At 44.4% G+C, this 27,642-nt stretch overlaps 1 protein-coding gene across 1 annotated transcript; it reads left to right on the top strand.

Moving 5' to 3' along the window:
- Window positions 1-705: 705 nt before the first annotated feature.
- CYB5A (cytochrome b5 type A) lies at window positions 706-27,263 on the top strand. Its single transcript, XM_079109145.1, has 5 exons — window positions 706-946; window positions 19,858-19,986; window positions 21,302-21,331; window positions 25,502-25,536; window positions 26,902-27,263. The coding sequence occupies exons 1-5, from the start codon at window positions 818-820 to the stop codon at window positions 26,981-26,983; spliced, it is 405 nt and encodes a 134-aa protein (XP_078965271.1). The 5' UTR covers window positions 706-817; the 3' UTR covers window positions 26,984-27,263.
- Window positions 27,264-27,642: the final 379 nt, after the last annotated feature.

Raw genomic sequence — 27,642 nt, 5'->3', positions numbered from 1 at the left:
GCACAGTCGAGACAAGACAGGTAAGAGACTAGCACAAGTCCTTGCCAAGTCAATGATTAACAGCAGAGAAACGTCCCCCACTCCCGGAATTGCCCTCCTCCAGCTCCCGCCCACTTCCCTGTGGAGGTTCGTGAAGCAAAATTATAGTGAAGTTCATTTGGGAAAACACATTGATTGAGAGAAGTCAAGCTGTGCAACTTCTCCTTTCCGCTCAGGCGTCCAAAGCTCTCCTTCACATCTGGGCTTGTTAACCAGTTTCCCATGACGTCCACGTTAAGGGCCTGGGGCATCACTACTTTTGGTACCGATGAACGTGCGGCCCTAGGGCTGACTTGATGCACCGGCGCCAACACTACCTTCCCTCTCCTTTCCCGCACCTATGCTGGGAAAGTAGCGCCTGGCAGGGGCTCCCGACCCTCCCAACTCCAAGGTGCTAGCCGGCGACGAGCCCAAGAGCCCTTCCCGCCGCCCCTGCGCAGATCCAGTGAAGCCCCGCCCCGGCCCGCCCCGCCGTCCGCCCTCCTGCAGCGGGTGATTGTGAAGGGCACCTCCCGCAGCCAATCAACACTCGAGCAACGGACGGGGACGCGCTCGGGGTGGTGGAGGGGGTGGGCCGCGGGCGGGGCCCCTGGAGTGACAGCCGCGCCGGCCAATCCTCCGAGGCAGTGCGCCGCCCGCCCCCTCCGCGGCGCCTCCGCCCCGTCCCGGGCGCCGGGCCCGGGAGCTGGGGGAATGTCCCGGGAGGAGCCGCCGAGGCGCTGTGTGCTCCACCCGTGACGGCTGTGTGCAGGGCCTGGGAGGCTCGCCTCGCACCGAGATGGCCGGGCAGTCGGACGAGGCTGTGAAGTACTACACCCTGGAAGAGATCCAGAAGCACAAGGACAGCAAAAGCACCTGGGTGATCCTGCACCACAAGGTGTACGATTTGACGAAGTTTCTGGAAGAGGTGCGTTGGGAAGGCGCGAACTCCGTCGGGGCTCCGGGGCGAGGCCGGGGTTGGGTGTCCTGGCGTGACCTGCAGTTCGCGGCGCCGCGGCCCCGTCTGCGCCCGCGTCTGGACCCCGGGAGCGCACCCACGACCGCACCCGGCGTCGGCCCCGGGCACTCCGCTGCCTGCGCCCGAGTGCGCGCGTGCCGGTGCGCCCGCCTGGGGCGCCTCGGGCTGCACACGGTGCCTGCGCCCGGGCACTCGGCTGGGTGGCGCCGAGGTGTGCACACCTGGGAGCGCGTCCCCCGGGCCGCCCTCCGCCGGTCTGCGCGCACGCACCTGGAGGAGCCCCCAGCCTCCGCGGCCGCGCGAGCCTTTCCCACAGCCCACTGCGTGAGCTGGGCGCTCGTTGGGCGGGGGCTGGCTCGGGAGGCCCTGCGCGGAGTGGCCCGGACCGCTGCTTCCTGGGAAGGGCGCAGCTACGCAGGCATGTTTAAAGATCCCTTTCGCCTTAGAGTGTTCAGAATCCGGAGTGATCTCCGTCTAGGACAGGTCCGCCGACCGATGTCATTCCAGGCGTGGGCTTCGAGCACCCACCCCGAGAGCTGTGGCCGCCAGAAGGGGCCCTGGGTTCCGAGGTAGGGGCGCAGTCCGCCCCGTCTCCCCTCCGCCCGCAGACCCACTGCGCTCCACGGCCACACCTTGGAGGGGCTTGGATGGTCCGCCTCACCCCGTGTCCTGACTGGCTGCGAGGTGCAGTGTGCGACTCCCGAGGCCGAGGGGTGGACCCTGGCCTGTGGTTTGAGGGCGTACCAAGGAGATAGGCAGAGAAGTAAAATCTGCCAGGGAGACTTGATCCCTTAGCAGCGTCGGGAGTTGTAAGATGACTTCGCTCAGCTTGAAGGGAGACGTTTCTTTGATTGGATTCGTTGCATTAGATTATGGTTTTTGCTGTACGATATAAGGGATGCTTCTAATAATTGTCTTTACCACCTGTGTTTTTATCTCTGTGTGGCAGGTTGAATCATAACAGTTCCCCAACCCCTCCCAACACAATAAATGAGAATGTTTAGTGATAGCAATTATTCAGGATTTTTTTTTTTTTTTTGAGGGAGTGGGGGCAAAAATAGAGGCCTGATCTTAGCTGAATTACAGTTTACATCAAGGGACTTTTGCAGATAATGTGAAAACATTTAAAAACAACAGAGAAAGCAAAAGAGTCTACTTTTAAGAAAGATTGGAGTTGATGTTTCTTGTTATTTCATTCTTCAATTGTCATGTGGTAGAGTGCTTGAAGATAAAATAGTGTTCTGATTTAGTTAGAGGTGGTGCAGGGTGCGGACTCCATCTCTCCCTGTGTCCTCCCTCCGAGGAGCCACAGAGCAGCGCTTTCCCTCACAGTTTCTGAACTAACACTCCTGCCTGCGCATTTCAGGTCACGTGACTCAGTCTCCACGTGCATCTCCTCTTTCACCTCTTTCATGGGATGTGGAATTCTGGAATTTTCAGATGCAGTGAGTGTTTTGGCTCCCTTGAAACCATTCTAACTTACCATATACTGTTTCCTAAATTAGTATCTTTGGATCTTGGTGCTGTTGACATCCTGATTCTACCTGTTGTGGACATGCTTTACCATTTCCTGTTTTAATTTTATTTTTTATTTTTTATTTCTGTGACCCTTTTTTGCTTCATGCAGTGTTCTGTTACTGACTTTCTGCCCACCAGCATGGCCATGGTTCAGGCTTATCTCTGGGAATACCAGGGCTCTAGGGTTCTCCACACTTGGCTTCCTGTGCCTGATTGAATCATGTCTTAAACACAGACACACTTCTTCTTTTTTACTCTGCTGGATAGTTTTCCTTCTCCCTAGATCCCTTCAAGTTCCATTATTTTGTTAGCTGTTTAATATTACACCTAACGTGAAAACAGAGAAAAGAGCCCAAAATGTCTGTCTCTCTTCCCCTTTCCCTGCCCTTTTCCCATTCTTCCACACTTGAGCTCCAGAAATTTCATGAAGCTCATTAACTAAAGAATATCCTGTCTTCCCTCATTTCTCTAATATGATTGGCAGGGCCTTCCTACCTCTAAAACTTTCAGTCATGGGCTTTTTCTCCTATGCTCTTAATTCACTTATCCAGATGGACAAGCTTTCTCCTGGTGTTTCGGTTTCTTCCAGAATACCATAGAGTTAAATGCATATTTACATCCTGTTGAAAAAACTTGGGGTGTAATGTCAGAGGCTTCCTGCTGCCCACCATCTCTGTGCCTCAGATTCCTTATTTGTGAAATGAGAGCGGATAGTATGCCTACTCCTTGTGGTTATGAAGAGAATTAAACAAAACCATACTTAGTAAACACATACCTCATTGGCAGGTGCTTTTATTCATGTGTTACTCCTGCCTCAGTGGGGGTTAACGTTGGGCTATGATTTTCTTTCTGCAGCATCATATGTGGCTGTGTGTTTAACATAAATTTTGTAGATTGTGGTGTAAATCTGGCAGATGATGTGGAAACAGGAGAATATAATAAAAATTCTTTCTGGCCAGGAACACATGTTGATGTTTAGTTGTTGGGCAATGTGAACTCTGTCCTGGAATAAAGCTGTTCTGTTGTTCAGGGGGAGGAGCAGAAATCTAAGAGGGAGGGTGAGCTGATTGGTAATGGCGGTTTAAATAGCAGGTGTTTGGTTACTGTCTGATACCTGCTGACCAGATTAGGTGCCTTATTGCCTACCTATTTTGAACTTAAAGAATTTTTTTTCAGTCCTGATATCTAGTTTATATTTGTGGAATCAAGTCTTGGCATATCTGATTGTATTATTAGCTAGGTTAATGATTCTAGACTTTGAGGAACAGTTATATGGAATGAAAACTTAGATATTTAGGGCCAGGAAGGAAGAAAGAAAAGTTCCTATTTCCCTTTCTGTAATTGGGGCAGTAGCATTTATTTAGTTTTCAAAGGAGTCATGGAAGGGAGAGAAGAGAGCGCCTTGTAGTAACAGTTACACTGGGAACTGGTTTCAGTTCAAGTCAGGGGCATTTAACTTGTGAAGAAAATACCTCCCTGAAAATGCTTACAAAGCAACTTTTATCCCCTCCGTTTATTTTAAAAATGGAAAGTTGTTTTCTGTGGAACGTTGTGTAGCAGTCCTGGGATTCTGAGTCTTGTAGCTGACTGGTATTCTTTTGACAGCATTTTGCTGCACAACAGTTGCTGACTCCTGCCTCACTTTGACTTTAGAGTCTTGAGCAGGTTTTGTTGTAGGAACTTACATTTTGTTATTTTCTGTGGAAGGTGGCTGTATATGTCGCATAGACCAAGGGTTCTGAGTCTGGGGGACTGCAGTCTCACTGAGATCCAGGAAGAGAGTGTGGTATTTAAGATTCATGCTTCTAATTCTGAAAATCACAAGGACACATGCCTTTACCCTTGATAGGACTAGCATATTTAGGGCTAAAATACTAGATGCTTTGCTTTTTGCAAGCAAGTTTGATAGGATTTTGATTCTCAAAGCTGCCATTGCTACATGTGCCTTTGGGTTTAAAATGGAATATTATTGTCATTTAATATATGTAGTTTGGGTCAAAGAACTTAGAAAATATGAAGTCCACAGGAGGAAAATATTCAGGGATTTTTGGTAACAGTGACTTAGGCATCTTGGTTAAACAGGTGACAAAACTATATCTCAAAGGCCACCTAGGGAATGTGAACCTGTGAGTCTGGTCTATATTATCTCTCTCTCTCTTTTTTTTTTTTTTTTGGTTATTTTTTTACTTTTTGTAACTCATTGCTGCTTTTGAGGAGAGTTTCCAAGAGACTGCTTTGTTTTGAAACAGGAAAAAAACAAAAACAAAACACTTGAGACTGGTAATGTTTGCTGTTTATCTTTAAGGTGGATGAAAATTGTAAATAAGGAAAGGAAAAAGGTTATCCTGGACAGTTTGGGTACATCAGGGAATAAATAATAACCTCATTTCTACTTTCTGTGAATATCTATTATTCTCGAAGTCCCCCCAAACCATGGAAGACAACTGATAAGTGCCCTTTTAGTTTAGTTTAGTGGGGAAAGGCGAGCTGGTGCCATTGGACATTCATGAGAAGGTACTGGACTTGGGTTAGGAAAACTGTCCTGGTTGGAGGGCTTTCGTGGAGAACTTGGGCAAGGCAGGTAATTCTCTAAATTATCTTCCTTACTCTGGAGCAGGGCTGCTCCGTCACCCATGTCCACCTCAAGTCTGTGAACACTGGGGGAAGCCATATGTGTGGGAACACTTGGAAAAGTGTGTGAAGAGAGGCATTCAAATGACTCCATTTTGATTAAAGTTTTCTTGGGGCTGGATGTGTAGCTCGAGGGTAGAGCGCTCACCTGACATGCAGGAGGCCGTAGGATTGATCACAAACACTTCTCAGGAATTATACAGTGCACCAGTAAAATAAATAGTTCAAAAGACAGATATCCATCTGAAACATGATTTTCCAAAAATATGTGCTGTACATAATGGGAAATCATCCCTTTTCTGGAGCCTTTAAATATACAACTTTATGCTTTTAGAAAAAAGAATACATACTCCTTTAAGGAACTGGATGAGGTGGAAGTAACAAAGAAGAAAGTCAAAGCTGCCCAGAGTTCCATTCCCCAGAAGTGGCTGCCTTGAATGGTTTGGTGAATGCTCTCCAGACAGCTCTGCACATACACACGCTTTCTCATAGAGTGCTTCATGCAAACACAGAGATGTTCTCCATGCCCATCTGGACTCTGACGGCTGTGCTGAGGAAGCCATTCCATTTCAGTGATCATATCCTTCCTGGCTGCCTCCTTATTATGTAGATGGTCATAACGTTGGTGACCACTCCTCATGCAAATTGCCATGTACTGTCCCACCTGTGTTACCTCCTTACAGCGAATCTTTGTATGTGAGGTTCCTGGGTGCGTGTGACCAAGGCACCCTGGGCTGAGACTCACCAGCAGGTTTGTTTCCCTGGGTCTTGGTTCTCCTAGTAACTGAGAAACTTGCCTGAATGTGATGCAGCCACCTTTTCTCTTAAATTATTTGAGTATTTTTGGCAGAAGGGGAAATACATGGAAAAAATTTTTAGCATCTTGAGCATAAAAATTCTCTTAAAACTACAGCATATAGTACCTTGTCCATCCTATGAAAAGAATTGGCCATCATTACCAGCACCAGTCCATTTCCCTGTCTAGGGAACAAAACTATCATCAGAAAGGTGGCCTGAAGTAATGCAGACCGAATGGGAATCTAAGTAGCAGTGGCTCAAAGCCATTCCCTGATTCTTAATCAAGTCTGCTATGCTTTTTCTATTACTTTTAAACTTATTTTCCTTGGGAGTATACACTTAAGTGTATTTATTAACTGACTTCTTGTGCCTTTTACTAAATTCTAATATGGGAACCAAGAGAATGGGTTGAAGATTGGGTGGGGCAAACTCAGTTCATGATGGCTACATAGAATCTGGCCTGTGCAGCCTGTGTCAAATGGCTTCTGATTAGGGAGAGCTGACATCTCTGCAGGTGATGGCAGAAGCTGCTCTGTGTCATACATAGAATTTGTCTCTAGTTGGACCCATGCCAGGATGATGGCATTCCAACCAGCACTAACGCTCGGGAGGCTCCGAAGCTGGGTGAATTTTGGGGGTGGGGTAGAGATGGGGGAAGAGGAGGAAGGGTCCAGGTTCAGTCAAGGCACCTTGCCTGGCTGGGGAGGCAGCCTGTTTGAAACAGAATAGCTCTGGCTGCTCTGTAGGTGGGGGACCGGGCGTGGGGGGCAGGATCAGTTTGCACCTTATTTCTGCTCACCCCTGTCATTGCTTGTTATTGGCAGAACTGTTTATTAAGCTTTGTGCAGCTCTGTCTACCATTGGCCAGGACATGAAATTTATCCCCGCTTTCCTCTCTCTCTGACTTCCTTAGAAAGTGTTAAGTGATGCCATTCGGTAATCCCTCCCTCCCCATAAAGATCTCCAGTGAGCTGGTAATGAAAGCAGTAGTGGGCACTCACCGTGCCTCAGCGTTTAGGGTAAACTGCCCTCGCACTGTCCTTTTGATCTTCAGAACGGCTCTTTGAGGTCATGGTGGTGGCATTCTCCTTTTCAAAGGTGAGAAAATGTGACCAAGGGAGGTTTGTAACTTGCTCAAATCACCGTGGGGAGGGAGGGAGCACAGCCCAGCACCCTGTGACCTGAGGGGACCTGAAGATAATGGCACAGCTCTGAAAGAAAGAAGCCATCCCTCTGGCACCGAGCTACCTCTTTTTGCTCTGAGGCTTTGGCCCCTGTTGGGGAATGTTGGGAACCAGAGAGAGAGGCCAGTGGTGATGTAAAATGGAACGAGAACAGGATCCTTGGGGAAAAAGAGGGGCAGGAGGTAAGAGGGCCTTTCTTCCATTTGCTGTCCTTCTGCTGTGTTGCCTTCTGGAAGATGCAGGAAGCAGCCATCCCAGCTTCTCATGGGGGGTTTGCAACAGAGTCCCGGACCCTCTGTGCCTCTGAGTGGTTTTGGTAGGAAGGAGGTTGTTCACAGGGACGTCAGGCATGTGTGAGGAGGTCATAAGTTGTTCTGGACAAGACGCTGGGAGGGCTGGTTCCACGTGGAGATCGGTGAGCTCCTTGGTGGGCCTGCCGTGTCCTGCCTGCCGGGCTCAACACCCTGGTCCCGTGTTGCTCTGCTGATGTGTGGCTCCACCACCCCAGTCCAGGACGCTGCTCTGTGGCCTGGACTCATGGAGCAGAAGCCCTGGCCAGTCCCTCTTGATCTCTTGCTCCTCTCACAGGCCCCTGGACAAAGCCCTCAGTATTTCGTTGGTTCCCTCAAGTTATGACCTTATGAGCTTTGCGCTTGTGTAACAGATGCTGTCATTGGGAGAAAGAAAGTACTCCAGAAGTAAAGCAAAAACTTCATCTTGTGAAACTGTCATTCCTCTGCTAGTTCCTTTCAGTGACTTCCTGTTTACATTGAGAATCAAATCCCATGTCTGTGCCCTGGTTTAGGGAGCCCTGGGTGACTGGGCCCTGCCTGCCTCTCCCCCTCAGCAGGCGATACTGTCCCCTTCTCTTTGTTTCCCAAACCAGCAGAGCTTGTTTCTGCCTTCAGACCCTTGTTCCAGTTTCCTCTCTGCTTGGCCCTAGTCACTGCCCCTTCAGGTGGCAGCTCCTTCCCAAGAAGGATTTTCTGCCCTGTCTTTGTTTTCTCCCCTGCTGGCAGCTACAGCAGTCAGTGTCTGATGCTTTCCTGGTTGGTATGCTTGTCTTTCTATACCAGATATCTGGCTTCCTCGCTGTCCTATTCACTGCTGTGTGCCCCGGCACGTGGCAGTGCCAAATCATCCTTCAGTGGCAGAAGAGGAGAGCTTGTGGAAGAATGGATGCCAGCCCATTCTGTACTGCTATCTCGTATTTTTTTCTCCTTTTTCACACACAGATGGCATGTGCTGTTATTATAATGTGATCTCTTCTTACAGATACTGTCTGGAATTCTGTGCCAAGGATTGATTTAGCACTTAGCACTAGTGGGACTTTGTTAGGAAAGTCTGGATTGTGACATGATCACAGAGCAAGGAATGCAGGATTGACATTGAATGAGGCTCCAGTAATGTAGGAAAGAACAGAATTCCTGTCTCTTCCTGCCAAAGCCAGGGACTCATGTGTGCACTGGGTTCTGCTTTCACTCAGAGGTTTCTTCAACCATTGTCTGTTTTTTCTTCTGTATAAGCAGGTCCATTCCTCATATAAAAATCAACTCAGAATGTATCCAGGATCTAAAGAAAAAAGGTTAAACTTTTTGATAAGACCAGAATTAAGGATTAAAGAGTTCTTAGACATGAGAATGGAAGTACGATCCATTATTAGTCCCTTGCCTGGGAAAGTCATGTCCTGCAAATAACCTACGCGACTCACGACTCTCTCCTTTGAGAATTGACTACATATCTCCTCCACTCGGTATTCCTGACCACCTCATTTAAAGCTGGACGTCTCCCTTGCCCCCTGCACTCCTGAGCCTCATTCCTCTGTAGTTTTGTTTGTTTTGTTCCAATGCTGGGATTGAACCCAGGACTCACATGCTAGGTGAGCAGCATACCAGTGAGCTACACCCCAGCCCTCTTTTCTTTGCACAGCACGTATCACCTTGTAACATCCTGTGTAATTTACTTACTAGGATTTTGATCATCTGTCTTCTCCTAGAACGAATGCTCCATGAATGCTGGAATTTTTGTTTTATTCACTGTTATATCCGAATTCCTGGAATGATGCTACGCATAGAAAAGATTCAATCAGTACTGATTGGTTGAAGGAATAGTTTGCAAGTATGAAATACTAGAAGTCTGATGCAAAATGGCTGTTGGGCAGACCGATTTCCTGGCAGCTTGTTTTATTCCCCTCTTGCCCGACTGCCAGTTTCAATTTATATTCTTAACACTGGACATAAAAGGAAAAGGTATGCATGTGCCTCCATCAACCCTCCTTTCCTTCTGCCTTGGTTCCAGTGTAGATGATTCTGTCATCTCATTTGGCCATTCTGACTTAAGATGGATCACAGAGTAACAGCCCCTTCTAAGTCATTATCTTTGGCCCCTGGGTCCTGGTTTTAGTGACTTCGTTTATTCTTGGTGAGGCTAGACCACAAATCAAGAGGCACACGGTGCTTGTCACCAGCCTGCCAGGGCTTGATGCATAGTACTTCCCCGCTCATGTCCCTCAGAGGCAGTCCTGGCTGCACGCCAAGGTCATCATGTCACAGCGGGGGGCATCAGGAACCAGAGCAGTAATTACATCTTCAAGGAGCTCACTTGCTCTATCTTACCTACTAAAACTAGTTTACAATGTGGTATTAAAAATATCGGTCAGGGTATACTGACCAAACACAAAATTATCATTGATTATAATTATATAATTATAATTATCAATTATCATGGTATATTTTAGGCCAAACAGTTACTCTTTCTCAATTCTAAAAACAACTAAGAATTTTGCTTTTCTTTGTCAAAGAGAAAATTATCAATTATCTTTGGGATAATTACCAACTCACAGGCTGGCATCTGCATTCTCTCTTTGTTTTCACCCTAAATGACCTTGAAGAATGATCTTTCATAAAAAGATTCATTATTCTTACAGTATTTGTTAACTCTTACGACTTTGTCATATGGCTTAGTAGAATCCTGTTGGCTGATTAAATTCATAGAAGCCTCTTGAAGTGAGTTGGTAAGAAGTAGGTCCATTGGGGTTTGGTGCTAGACTCTGGGCCTTTGTGAGATCTATTTCCTTGCTCACCTGGCAAACTTCTACTGGCCCTTTCTCTGCTCCATCTTTTGTGCTATGGCTTCTGTACCTGGTACTTTGTTTAGCTATCATTTGTCAGTTCCCTTATTTGTCTCATTCCTTGAGAGTGGAGCTGTGATTTTACCATCTTGTAGCTGTTTGAGTGAGTGAATGGGCCTCATGAGCCAGCTGGTTGAATGCACAGAAGAGCCTCATGTAAAAAGTTTCATCCTGGATCTTCAAAATGAATGGGAAGAAGTAGTTCAGGCAATGCTGTGAGCTTTAAATGATAAAGTAAATCCAAGCCGCATGCAGGTGGTAGCTCCTCTACAGGTTGAGCAGGCGGCAGTCTCATGAACTCAGCTCAACTTTGAGGCAATAATCCTTTGCTGTTTTAGGCAAATGGAATCCATAAATGATTTGAAAAATTGGACAGGCTATCTTATTTCATTTAAAATCTTGCATAAACTTTTTGTCCTCCAAACACTTTTTGCTTTAACTAGTGCAGATATCTCTTTAATTTTTTTTTTTTTTTTTTTTTTTTGCCTAGTCATTGTTTTTGGACAATGTGTTTGCTTCACCTTATTGGCAGTGGTTAAGTGTTTGGAAAGAACAATCCCATGTAAAACTCCAGAACTGCTGGACTTTGGGTTCACAGAGTATGACATTTTAAGTCGCAGAAGTTTTGTGTGTGTGTTGTTCAGTCTTTGCTTAAACAAGCAAAGTCTTGTTTAAGCAAACCCTCAGAGGACAGGACACTGCCTTGATGCATATTATACTGTAATAAAAGTCTGTAACTTTTGGCATTCTTATAAGGGCACCCTGTAGCCAGTTGTAGACCTAACTTAGAAGTGTCTTTTGAGTCCTTCTTAGTATGTAAATTTCAGCGATGTAGAGCAAGTGACAGAATTTGAGTTTTAGAGAAAGATTTCCCTCCAAAGTTCCCAAAGCAATATTTATCGAGGAACTTTATTTGTAAGAAATAACTTTTACATAAATGTTCCCCTTCCTTTGTTCAAAAACATAAGAAACATTTAATTTGCATGTTAAAAAGAGAGGAGGAACCAAAAATCAGAAACCTGGTCTAGCCCTACCTCCTGTCTGAATTATCCGTAGGCATCATTTCTGTGTCTCATTTTCCCTATCTGTACATTTAGGATGTTCGTCTCTGAAGGCCCTTGTAAACTGTAGCCTTTGGGGGATTTTAACCTTCACCTGTGGTTTTTTTTTTTTTTTTGGCTCTAGACCATCAGCTCAGTGGTATGGTTTAGAGCCTGGCTTATGCCTGCAGTGAGGTCAGATTTTGCAAGAAGCTGGGAGGGATTCATGGTTACCGCCTGAGCCAGAGATGAGCCTGCGGTGTGCGACAGTGCCGTGCCGCCATGGTGCCGCGCTCGACACGCTGCCGTGCCGCGAGGCCTGTGCTGTCCTAGTGTCGCACTGCAGGGGTGCCGTACGGCAGAGTGTCGCGCCCGGTGTCGTGTGGCCCCTGCCAACTGCCGCGTGCTCCTGGGGGTTGGCAGGCTCAGGGTCGGGCGGCCCTTCTGGCCTCCCGGTTTACCGAGTTGTTGCGACTCTAACTCTGCGCCGGCTCCGTGCGCGCCGCCGCTCGAGCTCGGTGCTCTGCGGCTCGTGCCGCCCGGGCTGTGTGAAGGGTCCCCCTGTGCTGGACTTCCGGCTGCTGAGTCGCTAGTCGGCGGATGGCTTGATCTGTGCCAGGGCTGCTGCTCTCAAGTGGGCTTTACCTTCATGAGACTCGGACTCCTTATTGGAGTCCGTCCTTATGTGCCTGCACAGTGGTGAATGGTCGATGTCATGATTCGGAGGGACCCCAAGTGACTGCTGAACGGGGCGGGGCTCATGCATCTGGCGCGCAGAAGCCTGCAGTGTGATGACCGTGCCCCGTCAGGCTCCGAGTGCACGGGCCTCACTCCCTGTCCGCCAGCTGGGGCAAGACCCTCCTTCTGGTGTTGAAGGGCAGCATCCCCATTCCAGCCAGCAGGACAAGAAGAGGGCGGAGGGGGCGCAGCACTGAGGGAAGATGTGTGAAAGACCCCACAGCCTCTGCTTGCTCTCCGTTAGGCAGAACTCAGTCACGTGGATACCCAACTGCGGGGAGGCTGGAAATACTTAGTATTTCTACTCCCTGGCCATTCTTAAAGGTTTAAGTATTGTGGAGGAAGGGAGAAACACACTGGAGCAACAACCAACAGTCTTCCCCGACAGGACTTGGTTGTTCAGCTGAAGATACCTGTGCCATTTAGGAAAGTCACCACTTAATTGAGAAATTCAAGAGGCATTTGCCTTGATTGCAGAAAATCACCATTTTGGGGTAGGGTACAGAAAAATGCCAAGATAAATTGAGGATGAGTATTCCAGCCATGATGTGGGTGAAGACAGGAGTGAGGGACAGCACTTGGTGACTGAAGGGGAGCATTATATGAGAGGCCCACTTGATTTCATCTACAAGAGTTCAAGGCTTTCCTGTTGCATGAGAAAGATGTCTTACCTTGGCGCTTTTCCAAAGTCAATTAAGTGTAGGAATTCTAGGGGTTAAAGGCAACCACTAAATAAAAATACTGAGTCAAGCCAGAGACAGTTCTCTTGAGTAATTCGTGATAAAGGAGAACATATCTGCAAGGATAACTACAAAAATGTAAGCATTTTTGTTGTATTGATAGTCTAAGGAACTTTCGAATGATGGTAAAAACAAACAAAAGTAAAGAATGAGCCTAGAGACTGTGCAGTCAGCAGTTTCTGAGTAAGTGGTGGTTGTGGGCTGCACACTTGAATCTGCATATAGTGTCTGACTTTACTAGCAACATCTTTCTCCTTGAGATTATTGCCTTCTTATTAAGAATTCTTTATTTATTGAAATCTGTATCAGGAGTAGCATGTAAGTTTATATATACATTTATATACAGTTTATCTTGCAGTTTATATAGATACACTTTTAGTGCCTACTCTTAAATATGAAATAGAATTTTCCTGCAGTTTTAAAATCCTGGTTACCGTGAAATGTATAACAAGGCACTTACTCTTTTAATTAACATTTCTCTTTGGCCTCATTCTAAAAAGGCTTTGAAGCATCACTTTCATTTGTCTCTTTTATCATTTTTGGCCTCTTAACATGCATAAGTGACCCAGATCATGTCTTTATCAGTTGTACTTATTCTGTAACTGGCACCTAATGTGTTTGCACAGTTGTGCTCTTATAGAGCACTTTCTGCTATTTTACTCTGATATTCATTTTTTCTACTGTGTATGGAAAATTGGACTCTTATTTCCATTGGAAAAAGTCACATGTTGTGTGCTGTAGCTCTCTCACAGCTAGTTGTTATTGAAGTAGACTGTCCAGGGGTAGTGAAAGAGTGCAGATGAAGAAGACCTTCTGGTACTGGACTTTGCCACAAGAGTGGTACTGGGTGTGAGCACTGCCTGCCTGGCTTAGGTCAGATTCTGTCTCCAGAGACCTGCTAGAAACCATTCAGCCCCGTAGTGTGTTTCAGGCCATATGTCTTCTCACTGAGGTCCCTAGAACTGGGTCATGAAGGGTTCTTACAGTCCCTGAGGGAGGTGTGTGTGTGGAGCTAACTCTGATAACCTTGGCATCTTTCCCAAAGGAAGCAATCCCAGGAGCTGGTGGGTTCCTCCCACATTCAGTGTTTTTCAGATTAAAGCAAAATTTTACCACTAGGGTTTATTGGAAAGAGGTGGAGTAGGTGGTGGGGTCATGACCCACTTCATAAGTAAGGTGATACGTTGGTCATAGTTTTAAGTGTGTTGATTTTTCACAGCAGGTAACTCAGCAGTGTTTATCACAAAATATTGGTGTGGTACTGTTAATGAAAGTTGAAATGGGAATCCTTTAGCATTGTACAAAGGTAAATAGTGCTTAATTCATTATTGATGTTTGTAGTAGAAAGTAGAATACTTTCTCAGTTTTATAATATTTTATTCTTTTTTAAAAGCTCTTAAATTTCTTGGGAAACCAAGTGTGTATCTTTTAGATCACTATGTACCATACAGGCTCAGCAAATGCATTTAATTGGAATAGCCAGTTAATGAATAGAAGGATAACTTTATTTTGCCTTTCAGTCTTTCAGCATATTGAGGATTATTTTGTTGCTAACTGAATGACCTGTCCTTCTTTGAATTTATTGATGTCATTCATTTAACATTTTGTTTCTTGTTTTATTTGTATTACTTCCATTTTTTGTGTATTTGGTAGACTCTTTTTGATAAATCCTAAATTTGTAAGTATGATGACATCAGTATTTCTCAAATTAAATACAGTGTAACTGAAAGGGCTAAGAGGCCACTTTAGACCTTTAGTGTCTGTGAAATAACAACTAAAGCCCTATATGTTAAAGTTTACATTACATTAATATAAGTAAACAGTATTATATAAGCCTTTATTACATTATACAGGGAAGAACTTTTTCTTACCTTTTCATGCCCTAGGATTGGCGGGGAGCTGAACAGGTCTGGCTTGATCTAAAACTTGTCCCATAGTTGCAGAGCAGTCATTTGGCCCCTAGCCACCTGCTCCTTGTCTGTTGTCCTCTCCTGTAGGGTGAGTCAGTTGACAGAAGCTTTTTCTTCCAGTGCAGTTTGCTTTGTGCTGAACCCTTGTTCTGTTGACATATTGTCCAGCATGGTGACTTGTTAATAGGCTTGTGCTTGAAAATTGCTAAGAGGATAGATCTTAAATGTTCTCCTTGCAAAAATATCAATAAGTATGTGAGGGGATGAATAGGTTAATTAGTTTGATTGAATCATTTCATAACATGTATGTATGTCAGAACATCACACTGTATATCATAAATATGCTAATTTTATTAATAAATTATACCTTTGTAAAGCTGGGAGAAAATTTTTTAAAAATTAGAAAAGAGAAGAAGATGAGGGTCATCTGCCTGCACTGTGACATGGGTGCTGGAGAGAGTGCAGCATACTAGGGAGCTGAGGGCTCTTCTGTGCCTGGCTCAGTGAGCATGGTCCACTTGTGCCACAGTGGTGACTGTGCACACAGGTACTCCATGTGTAGGATCCTTTGGGTCATCCATGGATAGTCAAAACTGTGAAGCAGTATCAGAGAAGGCCAGGGATCTTTTCTGTTAATCCTTTTACCTGGAATGAATTGCATGCTTCTTCAGGATCAGTCACATTGAGTTTTTCATGTACTTTTCTTGTGTCCCACACAATGCCTTGTACATAGTAGGCAGTAAATTCTTTTGATTAAGTGTGAAGTCATGATCTGGGTGGTAAGAACTATTTAGTTCAGGGTAAGGAGGGTTGTATGAACTGGTTGGAATGAGAGAGCAAGTTCACATCAACTACTGAACTGGTTGTATATTTTGGTTACAAAATTGATGTGTAAAGACCTGTGTTTATCTCAAACGTTTATCTAATAAATACTTAGGATTTAAACTAGATATGGGAGAAACAGTGATGAACAAGACAGACAGAAGTCTCTGTCCCCATGAATCTTACAAAGAAATTGACATGAAATGTAACTTCCAGCAGTATTAAGTGCTGTGACAGAAAGTAAAACAGGACTAGGCAGAGACAGTGTCGCGGGGTCTTGGGGCAGACCTCTAAGGTTGGGGAAGTCTGCAGGGTTCTGAAAGGTTGCCGCTGGAGCACAGTGTGAGTGAGGTGAAGTCTTGCAAAGAACTGGGAGCTGAGCATCCCAAGCAGGAGGTTTCTGATATGGGGAATGAATGTGGCAAGCCGGAGCACACACTGCCAGCCCCAGCGTGCCCAGCGAGCGGGAGGCTGGGTAGGAAATGGCAAAGGCTGAATGGAAACCCATTCTCTTTAGTTAGTCGCCTAGGCGTGTCTCTTCTACCTTTGGCTTTTTACCTTACCTCTTCTTCTCTCACCTCCTTTTCTCCAACCAGCCTGGACCACGCTACCATCATCCCTTTCCTAAATGACCACGATCATCTTCTAAAAGTCTTCGTGGCAGCCTGCGTCTGGGAAATGTATCATAGGATGGAGAAAGCAGGAGACCAGTCAGACATTTGTAGTTGTCCATGTGAGAGACAGGGGTGGGTTTAGGGTGGTGGTGGGGGAAGAGGTGAGAGTGGTCAGATTCTGAATGTCTTGAAGCCACCATCTGGATCGCCTGGTGGTGTGAGATGAGAGGAGAGGATGACGTCTGAGGTGTTCGGCTGCAGCACTCGGAGTGCGGTGACAATGTCAGGAAGGAGCAGCCTGGGAACGTGCAGCGGGGTGGGGAGGTGGAGTGGTGGTCATCCTGCGAGTTGTGCACTGAATATTGAATGAAGGTGTTAAATAGACTTATATGCAGGAGAAGTCTGGAGCTGGGGAAGTCAGGTGGTTCCTCAACTTCCTTCAGTAGGGGCCATATGACTTTTGAAGAGGAGACACTAGATAAGATCACCACGAAATCTCCTACAGTTAGGGAAGGGCACGTGGCCAAGAACTGAGCCCCAGGGTGCTCCTACGTTTGCACGCAGAGACCTGGTGCCTCTGGTGGCCTGGGTGGCAGCTAGGAGAGCCTGTTTTGGAAATCAGGTGAAGAATGCATTTCAAGGTGAGAGATCCACTGTGGGAAATTTTGCTGAGAGCTGTCATACCATGAGCAGTAGAGCCAGCTGCGATTTCAGGAACTGGAAGCAACATTAAATATTTATAATATGGGAGGTACAGATTGAGTATCCCTTAGCAGAAATGCTTGGGATGAGAGCATTTACATACATGTAATGAGATGTTTTAGGCAGTCTAAACACAAAGTTCATTTATTTCCTGCACTACTTGTACATGTAATCTGAAGGTGCATGTAGTCTAAAATATTGTGAGTGTGCTTATGTTTCCATTGTGCCCATTGTGTGAAGTCAGGTGTGTTTTTTCCACTTGTGGCATCATGTTGGTGCTCAAAAAGTTTGGATTTTTGGAAGACTTGGATTTTTGAAGTAGGAATGCTCAGATTGTAGTATGTCTTCTTTGGAGGTATCTATAATTGGGTTGAAATATGGCAATTAGTGTCTTGTGAATTGTAAATGATTCTAACCTTTAATCTTTTAAAACCTATTTCCTGTAGATAACCCTTATAATCCAAAAAGAGAACACTATTTCTGCGATTAGTTCTCCTGATTTATATGTGTTGTAGGAGCAAAATGTATTTGGGTAACATAAAGATGAGATTTTGAAAAAAAGCACATTAAAGGAATCACAAGCTCATAATATATATGGACACCATGCATTTTGGAGGTGTTCTAGTAAGCAGCTGATTTCCTAAACCTGGTCTCCTTTCAGGACTCTTGTTCTCTGCTCAGGAATTGGCTCCACCGTCCATTCAGTTGTGTGAAACAAGCCCTGGAGGTGTCCTGTGCTCCCTCTTTGTCCTTCCCTCTTGACTCTGTCAGAAAGTTCTGTGATCTGCTCTGTCTCTGACACCCACTTGCACCTTTTCATCCTGCTTCATCTCTAAGACCACTCACTCCTCTTCATCTCTCTCCATCTTTCACCCATTCACACCTCTCTGTCACACTCCATCTCTCTCGCCCAGTCACACATGTCCATTTACACCTCTCTGTCACACTCCATCTCTCGCCCTTTCACACCTCTCCATCTCACTCCATCTTTCTCACCCATTCACACTCCAGCTCTCATATCCATTCCCACCTCTTCATCCCCGGGCCAGAGCACCGTCATTTAGAGAACAGTCTTCCCTCGTCTCTCTTGCCCTATGTGTCTGTTGGCATCCTGAAGACTGCTGTACTTTTATAATTAAATTGTCTTTGTTACCTTCTCTGCTTAGATCCTTTCAGTGGTTTCTGTTGGTCACAGAAGATGGGAATCCCTGAAGAGGCCTGGAAGCCCTGAGTGGCTTGGGCCCTGCTCTGGGCTCTTGGGCTGGCCTTTCCCTGGTCCTGAACTCAGGGAGCCCCTTTACTTCAGGACCTTCCTGCCTCGACCCCGGCCCTCTTGCCTCCGGCTCCGCCTTGCATCTGTGCGCCTCAGCCCTCGCCCTCTGTCCCCTCAGTGTCGGCGGCACTTCTCTTGTCAGATCATTCCGGAATGTTGTGTTCCCTTGCAGTTCACAGGCACGTGCTTCGCTTCTGATCTGGTCGCACAGGGGATCCCTGAGAGCTGGAGCCAGGGCTCTTGGCTATCTACTGTGTCTGGCCCATAGAGACCCTTGGTGGCATGTGCTGAGTGAATTAACTCGGGCCCATGAACAGAAAATGAGATTCTCCTGGGAGAAACGATAGACTGTTACAGGGCCTGCTCGGGGTGCTCTGTGTGCCTGTCGCTTCCCAGTTCTGGGCTTCCCGGCTCCTCCTCACTGCTCCCTGGCCACTCTCGCCTGCCTTACCTTCTCTTGACTGCCAGCTGGCTGCTGCGTCAGAGTGGGACTTTAGGTTAGCCCATCAGCTGCCTGTAGCTCCAGTGTGCTTGTCACGGTGGGTGCGTACTCTAAGTGTCCCCAGTGGAGGACACTTCAGAAACTGGGAAATGCTGATACAATGTGTCACCATTTCAGAAATTACACTGAGGAAAGATACTTAGTGACATTGGAAATGGTTAAATGAACATGCTGGATGATATTTGTTAAGCATATTGTATGTGCCAGACTCATACATTAATACAGTTAGCCTCTAAAACTATATGAGCTCAATACTGTTATTTTCCCACATTCACATGGTGATGGTAACTAATAGGCAGTACTGTCTCTCCCAAAAATAGCAGGAACATGTTTCAAAATAGAATCATTATCCACTTTTCTACAGTGTCTGTCTCTTTTCTCCCATTATTAGGAGAAATTAAGAACTGACTACAGTGAGTAATACAAGGGAGGTTGGTTTTGTTCAGTCATTGGCTTCTTACTCGAGGCCAGGGTGAATTTGAATCTAAGATGATATTCAAACTCAGTTTAAGAAGTTTATTTTCCTTGTCTGAGAACTCTGTTCCCTGCCTGAAGATCTCTAGGTTTTGTCACCTATGTCCAGTGACTGACCCCCCTTGCCAGTCATCTTAGAGAAAAATTCCTCCTTACCATTGCAACCATCCTTTGTTTACCAATTAAACAGCTAACAGCACTAAAATGCTTCTGTCACACAAAAGGCTCTTCCCATGCTCCCTGTGTAGAGCTGGCCTCTGTGCTCCTCACCCTGTTGTTCCCTAGCCTGGTGGCAATATCTGTGGCAAATCACCTGCTTTCCTTCTTCTCCTTGTAGAAAGCTTGCACTGCCAGCAGGGCTGCCTGTGCATTGCAGGCAGAGCATGCTCACAGTGAAATGGCCTGCCCACCTCCTCTCATCCCTTATTATTTCAGGCCAGTGGCTACTCCCAGGTCCACACGGAAACTGAAGCAGTCACAGGTAAAAGGTAGCGACTCAGGTGAAAGACTTAAGACATAGATTGGGCCTGATGAATTGGGGCAGTTTTGAGAACTTAGTGGAAAAGCAAAGCAAATGTTACTGAGCCCACCTTAAGTTCTTCCAGGTGTTGCATCTTAATGGAGAAAGGTTCTACACTTTCATGGAGCAGACAGTGCAGAGGAGTAGGCTAACCCACATGTGGACACATTCGCCCAGCACCACTTGTGACTTCTGGAAGGGTCACTGGCTGAATAAACTGGCTGCTTCCTTTGTTGATTTGCATTCCGTGTGTCCTTCGAACAGCATCCTGGTGGAGAAGAAGTCTTAAGAGAACAAGCTGGGGGCGATGCCACGGAGAACTTCGAGGACGTCGGGCACTCTACCGATGCCAGAGAACTGTCCAAGACATACATCATTGGGGAGCTCCATCCAGTAAGGACTCTTTTTGGGGAGGGGGGCAGAGGAAGAGTTTTCTTATTCCTCTTTAAGGCTACTGATTGACCTTACCTAAAGTCTAGATTTGAATCTACACAAAACTTAAAAAGGAATGAACCCAAAACAAATCCTTCTGATTCTAGAACACCATTTTTGGCTTCAGTAAATTGATCTTAAAGTATCTGCATTCCAGCGAGTGTATTTTTCCTGGACACTTAGTGTCTGAATGCTCTGCCAAGGCCCTGTCCTGGGGGAGCAATTCTCAGTTTTTGAAAGTCCACAGAGCAGTAAATTTTAAAAGGTGGAGGTGTCGACCCAGCATGACTTTCTTTCTTTCTTTTTTTTTTTTTGTCACCAAAATGTTTTTCTTTTACTTTCATTAATCTGAGGATATATTAATTCTAAAAATGGTTTTGAAGCTATGCTTTATTAATGAATAAGCTCTGCCTCCTGTGAAACTAGCATATTATCCTCCTTACTTTATCCCACCCTTTGGCAGTATCAGCTTGGTTCCTGTCCAGTGGTTGACTTTTGGAAAACAGTGGCTTCTTTTGATTTTATATAAACCCTGGGTGTGATAGGAACTTAGGCCCTTCTGTGGCAGTTGTAAATGACTGTGTGGAACTTCACTCATCTGTCACCTACGTTATGGGGAACATAGCTGAAAACTTGGGATGATGTCTCTGAGTTCTCTGGGTTGCAGAGTAGACAGGGGACCCAGGCTGTGCCATATCGAGAGAGCACGCCCCTTCCTGCTTCCCTGGCTCTGGGGCATTACAAGCAGCCAGGGGTGAAAGAGCTGCCCAGAGCTGGCTCTTCACTGAAGAGAAACAAATACCTGCCATAGCCTCGTTTTAAGTGAACAAACTGAGAAGCAATTTTTTTAAATAAAAATATGAAAAGTTTTATTTCATGTAAACCATGCTTCCTGTAATGACTGAAGGAAGGAAGGGTTAAATATTAAGGCTTTTTGTTGAAGGCCTGGGGGTAGGAAATCTTTTAGAACGACTTCCACTGAGCGGGAAGATATTGTTTTCGGTGGTAGGACATACTGAGGGAGTTGGCTGTATCATTTGGGGGGTTATTGGCCACATTTTCATCGACAGGCTTCCCCAAAGTGACTCAGTTCTGGGTCTGATGTTCCTTTTTGCTATCAAGCCAGATATATTGGACTTTATGTTTAGCAACTCAATATTGAACCCAGATTGCTAGTTACTAAATTTTTTTTAAAAAACTCAATAAAAGTGAGCACTTTTTGTAGATGTTTTATTATTTTTCAATGTTCCTTATTATTTTTTTACTTTTATTGCAGGATGACAGATCAAAGTTAGCCAAGCCTTCGGTAAGTGTGGCCTTCTCAAATGTGTCAGAAGATGGAGGTATCCTCATTGTATTTATATCCTCATTGTATTTACTGTCTGTCAGACAAAGGTCTTTTACTTCCCTGACTGAGAATTGCACAGGTCTGTGTACTTTAGATTAGTATGGATCAGTTGGTGTTTTGTGAGGACAGCTTGCATATTTATTTTACACGATTCTCAATACTTAAATAATTTTTTCATTATAATTATCGATAAATATCTTTTGAGGACTGGTGGTACAGCTCAGTGGTAGAGCATATGCAGGAGGCCCTTGGTTTAATCCTCAGCACTGCAAAAAAAGTAAATCAATTAAAAAAATTTTTAAAAGTATGAAGAGCTATTAAAAGTTGTACTTCTTATCTGGATGATTTGACAGAAGGCTTACTTTTGGAGAAGGTAAAATATGATTGAGTGGAGGCCTTTCTCCCTAATTCTTTGAGGGTGCTGCCCTTGTCTCTCTCTTCTCTGCATCCGCTGGGTGTAGTAAGTGTGCAGTATGGACTAGTTTACACTCTGATTCACTAGCCCTTACCTCTGAGCTGACCTTCTCCTGTATTTACAAATAAACCTGGAGTAAGAAATGATGAGAACAGCCAAAGATCCTGAGAAGTACATGTAGGCAAAGTAGTTGCCAGCCTATAATTAAAGAGCTGTGAAGAAAAATTTTTCTTCAAACAAATAACGGAAAGTATGGTATTTCTATTTTGGTATATACTGTTGGTTGAATGTAGAGAGCACAGACAACAAGACTCCACTAAGCATGTACCCAAAACTGGTGAACTTAAACCTAGCTGTGGCCACAGGACTTTGTCTTTAATTTATAACAAAGTTATTAAATCAGTAGCATAAGTGTAAAAGCCATCTTTACCTCAGCCCTCAGTATAATAAAAGCCTTAGGTAGTGCTGTTCAGTACAATGTAATGTCATTTATATTTTCTTATTTCCCTGTTCAAAAAGAGTCTTAAGTTCAGTGTTGGTGATATGAGTACTTCAGGAAGATACAAAATGGACTTCAGAATTTAAATAGCATTTGCAACAATTGCATAGAACCTAGATTTTCCCGTCTGGAGTTCAGTGTGTTAATAAGTTTGGCACCAGTCATTCAACTGCAGGAAGCAAGGGTGTGAGGAGCCTGGCTTCCAGCTCTGCCTGGAGTCTCAAGAGGCTCGCGAACTTTTTAAACTAGATACTGTTACTCTGCTCAGAGACTATAGGTGTACCAACGTTCATGTATTTTTTTTTTCTAGAAAAGCCTCTCTATTGAGATTTTGCTTAAATTAGAACAGAACTGAAGGAGGGTGTGGCAAGAACTTGCTGGCTATTTGAGAAGTGGATGAAATGTGATCTCTTTTTCTAGATCTGTCTTTCTTGTGCTTTCAGTTTACCAGAAGAAAGAAGGACAGTAGATATTTTTTACTTATGTGTCTGCAGTGCCATCTGTCTCTAGTTTGGAAAATGTACTCTGTGGTGATCTTAGAATTCTGCTTTGGGTTGGCAATGTAGTTTGGTGGTAGAGTGGTTGCCTAGCACACACAAGGCCCTGGGCATGGTCTCTGGCACCACATGCACATACAAGAGAAAAAAAAAAATGTCTAGTTGAATTATGAAATGAGATGTACCAAGAGTACCAAAGGTTATTAGCTTAAATCTGCCCAAGGGAAAACTTGATGTCAGGTTGCCAAGTTTAAGATATTTGTAGAAGAGAAATTGTACATTTTTAATTAAACATAATCATATCTATCAAATTTGCTTATGGAGAAAGTACCCTTTCTTGGTTACAGTTTTCAAAGCACGATGACATGAACTTCTCTTTGGCTTTTACAATGCCCCTGTGAGATCCACAAACTTGCCATGGGGGGTGAAGACAGTGAAGCTTCTCTTGCTCAAGGTCAGATCCAGAACTGAGTTGAGCACACACCCAGACTTGTCAGTTGTAGTCTCTTAACCTGTGAAGTCCCAAGTTTGCAATCCTACAAATATTTCAATGAAATTGGCAAGGTGCATTAAAATAGGTTGGAAATAATAATTTAGAACTCATGTATTAATATTATAATTATAGTCATTATTATGTAAGTATATTATATGCTGTATTTAAGTTTCTACCTGGGATGATGGGACAAAATGGCTTAAGCTTCTGTAGGCCCTGGGCTTCACACGAAGCATCACTCTATTAGTATTTTCAGGGAGAAAGTCTGCCATAGAGAGACCAAGGAATAAGCTAAGTTAAATGAACTTATAAATGAGATGACTCTGATTTAGCCAAAGTTTGTTGGGCTTTGCATGTTTTTATTTGGAGCTGGTCATTACATTGATTTACATAAATCATTCAGTATATATGACTTACACCAGTTTAATTGTTAACCTGTTTAAACTCCAGGAGTAAATGGGTGGCAGAGCTTTCATAAAGGCCTGAGTCTTCTCTCCCTGTTCATCAGCGATGGATCTGACCGCTCCATCTCCAAACTCAGCTGAGGCCCCACAGAGCACTGGCCACTAAAGGCAACTTGCTTTTTCATCCAGGTGCTAAGTGGTACTTCAGACTTGCTTTAATTCTCAAGCACCCTGGATTAGAGAGCCGAGAATATAAAACAAGAAGTTACATGACTTTTTAGGTTCCATTCCTTAGAGAATTGTTGCTGCTCCTTGTGGTGATGTGCTAGTTGTGTTTTAACATATAGCAGCATTCTAACTATATAGCAGTGTTTTAACACTAGTTCTCATGGCAAGCAAGAAGGGAAGGAAGGAGAGATTACACAGAGCTGTCAGCAGGTTTGATAAAATGCACAGTCTCGTACCCAGTGTGACATGGTGGGTGTTGGTGTTCGCCTTCTGTTGTTTCATTCCTGACTTTGCAGTGTGACAGTACTGTTTTACCTTTAGTGAGCTTGCTGGTTTAAGAACTGATTGTGTCTTTCTTCTAACTTTTAGTAACATTACGTGCATATTTTGATTATTTCTAGTATGTTTGCAAATTTTATTTGCATAAATAAAATTTGAAAACTCTTACATTTGTAATAGGAATACTTCTTAAAGACACTAAGATTTAAAATTGCTTAAATAAATAATAAACATGAAGTTTTATTTTTAAATGACTAATTTTTTTTCCCTACTGTGTCAGGAATCTTAAAGGCGATATTTCAAGGTTGGTTGGTCTCATAGCTGCGTGGCTTGCGCTTCCCTGAGAGGCTTCTGCCTTTTCCTGGAGTCTCTAGTGTGCCTTGCAGAGTGTAGCTTTGCCTCCCTGCAGATGCTGACTGCTCTGCTAGCGCTTTTTATCTGTGCTGCTGGAAACTGCAAACAGGACTCTGATGAAGATGCCTCCTTCATGGCCACTTTTGTTTGAAGCACTAATACTTTTGCTGGTGTGGAATACTAAAAATGCTTCTTAACATGACCTTGGGCCCAGAAAAGTTTGTGTTTCACCAAGCCTTAGTTTTTCAGCTGTTTGGAGTACTTAGCATTTTTCCAGAGACATTGTCAGTTCACTTTACGGTACTCAGAGAGGGTTGCTCTAGAAAGTGCTGGAAGGTAAAATGGCTTATTTGGAGGTCAGGCACAGCAGTCCCTGAGGCCCATCAGAAATCTTGCTGGCACTGTCTGGTCAGTCAAGGGAGGCTGGGAAAGTGTGGTCAAGAATGTTAGAACTTGAAATGATACTCTTATTTTTTCTTTGTGGTGGACATGTATTTAATTTAAATTAGATACACTTTTATATCCTGCTAGATTTGAACAGAATAACTTGTTTTTATTGACAGTTTCTTGCTTTTAAAGAATTAAACTGCTCCTCCTAAAGAGAATGATGGGTTTATGTGTGTGTGCTTCTATGTATCTGTTTTTAGTTTCTATGTCAAAGTTTTTAGGTGCCTTTTATATGCAGGGTATTTTTAAAAATCAGAGTTAGTTTTTAGCATTTTCAAATTATTTTAACATTTTCAAATTAATTATTTAAATAACTTCAATAGATAATTATTAAACTTGTATTCTGGGAAAAATGGTGAAACTAGGATTTTAGTGAAAAGAGGTTTATAAAATAATTTTCCCTTTCAACATTTTTAAAAAATAAAATGTTTTAAAATCATATTTTAAAACAGGTGTTCAGTTAATGGAATTACTGTTTAGACACTGCCTTCACTGTTTCTCTTGTGTTCCAGGAACCTCTTATTACTACTGTTGAGTCTACTTCCAGGTATGTGGACTTTCTTCTAACGCGGTGCTGGGCGGAGGGCTCCTGAGCCAGAGGTGGACAGGGCTTCACCCCATTCACTGTGTGCTTGAATTCCCATGGGCTTCCTCAGTGCTCATCCTGGACTTGTCCTCCTGAACTGTCAGCTCCAGCAGTAGCACACACACTCCACAGCGACCCCAGGTCTTGCCTCTGACAGCCCTTCAGGTGACAGGTCCCACGGCTGCTCCACCAGAAGGCCTCTGTCCTCCCTCTTGACCCATGGTCAGCTTCAGCTGTGGTGATTGTGTCCCTAGGCATGGCTCCTTTCTCCTTTGTCATTAGTAGGCCCCGAAGCTGAACCAGCAATCTGAGTGTCACATGATTGGCTTATTGTAGAGACCAGATTTCTTTATCACCCTTAGAGCTCATGTTAACATTTCTGGCAGCTCTACCATATTGACTTATATTATAGTCCACCTCCCCTTTTTGACCCAAGCTCAAAACAACATGTTTTTATTTCATCCTGTCAAATTTAACTACCCCACCTCTGGTGTCTGGAACATTCTTGCTCCTATTGGCAGTACTTCACCTTAATCTTCACCGACGTGTGGCTTCCTTCTAACAGGAAACCGAAAAGCCTCATTGAGACCAAGATTGCACTTATTATCCTTTCGTACTTCAAATCTTGCTTATTTGATCCATAATCTATAATTGATAGTCAGTCAAAATTGTGTGCATCAAGACTGACCAGTGTATAGATTGTGCATTTTTGTGAATTTAAGCCTGTAGATCACTGACTCAGAACTCTGTGTGCTCGTCTTCACAGTTTAAATCCACCAAGCACAGGTGTCAGGATTAGGTTTTTCAAAACAGAATCTCAGCGTGCTGGAGCTGAGGTGAAGGTAGCAACGTGGCACTCAGGTGACCCGGAGAACTTCCCTGGGCAGGACAGGTAGCTTAGAGCTGGCTGATGGCTCACCCCACTAAGAACCTTGGCCTTCTGATTCTCAACTGCGTGTCATTTTAAATTCTTAATTAATGTATGTGAGTAGAATAAAACATGTCAGGAATGTTCACTTTTGTTACCTTGTAATTCATGACTCATAGTTCATGTCCATAAGAAAATTCCCTGTCCCTGAGCAGAGTCTGTAGAGAAAGGGAGTAACGACTCTCTGTATAGTTTATGGAAGTAGATTGAAGCTAGCAGGATAGAGTAATTGCCAGTGTTCTCAGGCATGCGTTCAGGGTGCTCATTTCAATTCTATCAAAGCTGAGTTGTCTTTTTAGCCAAATTGGTTATACAGGTGAGAAAACACCATAGTAACCTTTTATTAAAAGGAGCAAGGAGTTGAGTTCCTGCACTGAACACCTCCTGCATCTTTCTAGTTGGTGGACCAACTGGGTGATCCCAGCCATCTCGGCCCTGGCTGTAGCGCTGATGTATCGCTTCTACATGGCAGAGGACTGAACGACTCTCAGAAGCCGTGGAAGGAAAAGGCTGCTTTGAACAAGGGAGAAAAGAAGCCAGTGTTAATTACTTCGACTGACAGAAACCTTCGCCTGAAAAATAATTTTAAATATGTCTGTTTCTCTTTCTTCCCACATTAGAAACAAAAAGAACTGGTCCTCCTACTCTTAAACTTTTCAAATGTGCCTTTTTATCCATCAACTTTGTTTTGATGTTTCTCACTGCGTAATTTACTTATTGTAAGCATGATCTAATGAAAATATATCTGGCTTTTAAAATATAGCACCACGTGTGCCTGTCTGTTCAGCGTTAAGACTGGTTATTTACGTGCCCGTCATCCAGGCCCAGCTCACGAGCACGACTTGAGGCCAGGGCACAGCCCTGGAGCGGCTTCGTCCTGGTGCAGCAGCCAGTTCATGATTGCAGTTAACATGCCGTCACCCCATGTTTCCAGTGTCGTTTCTTTTTCACGGAAATTAATAAAGGCTCAGAAATTATAGCTCAAGGGTTTCTAATAATTGTTTTACTGAAAACACATGATAATAAGAGAAAGTAGTCCCCGGAGGTAAGAGAGACTGCCTGTCTTCTATGATAGGAAACAGCAGTGGCATAACAAGGACCCTGGCCCGAGAGCCTGGCTGCTGCCCATTCCCCCCGTT

Source organism: Sciurus vulgaris, assembly GCF_902686455.1.
Source record: "Sciurus vulgaris genome assembly, chromosome: 13".
NCBI classification, from domain to species: Eukaryota; Metazoa; Chordata; class Mammalia; order Rodentia; family Sciuridae; genus Sciurus; species Sciurus vulgaris.
Note: the sequence above shows the minus strand (reverse complement) of the source record. Positions and strands in the feature narration are given on the sequence as shown.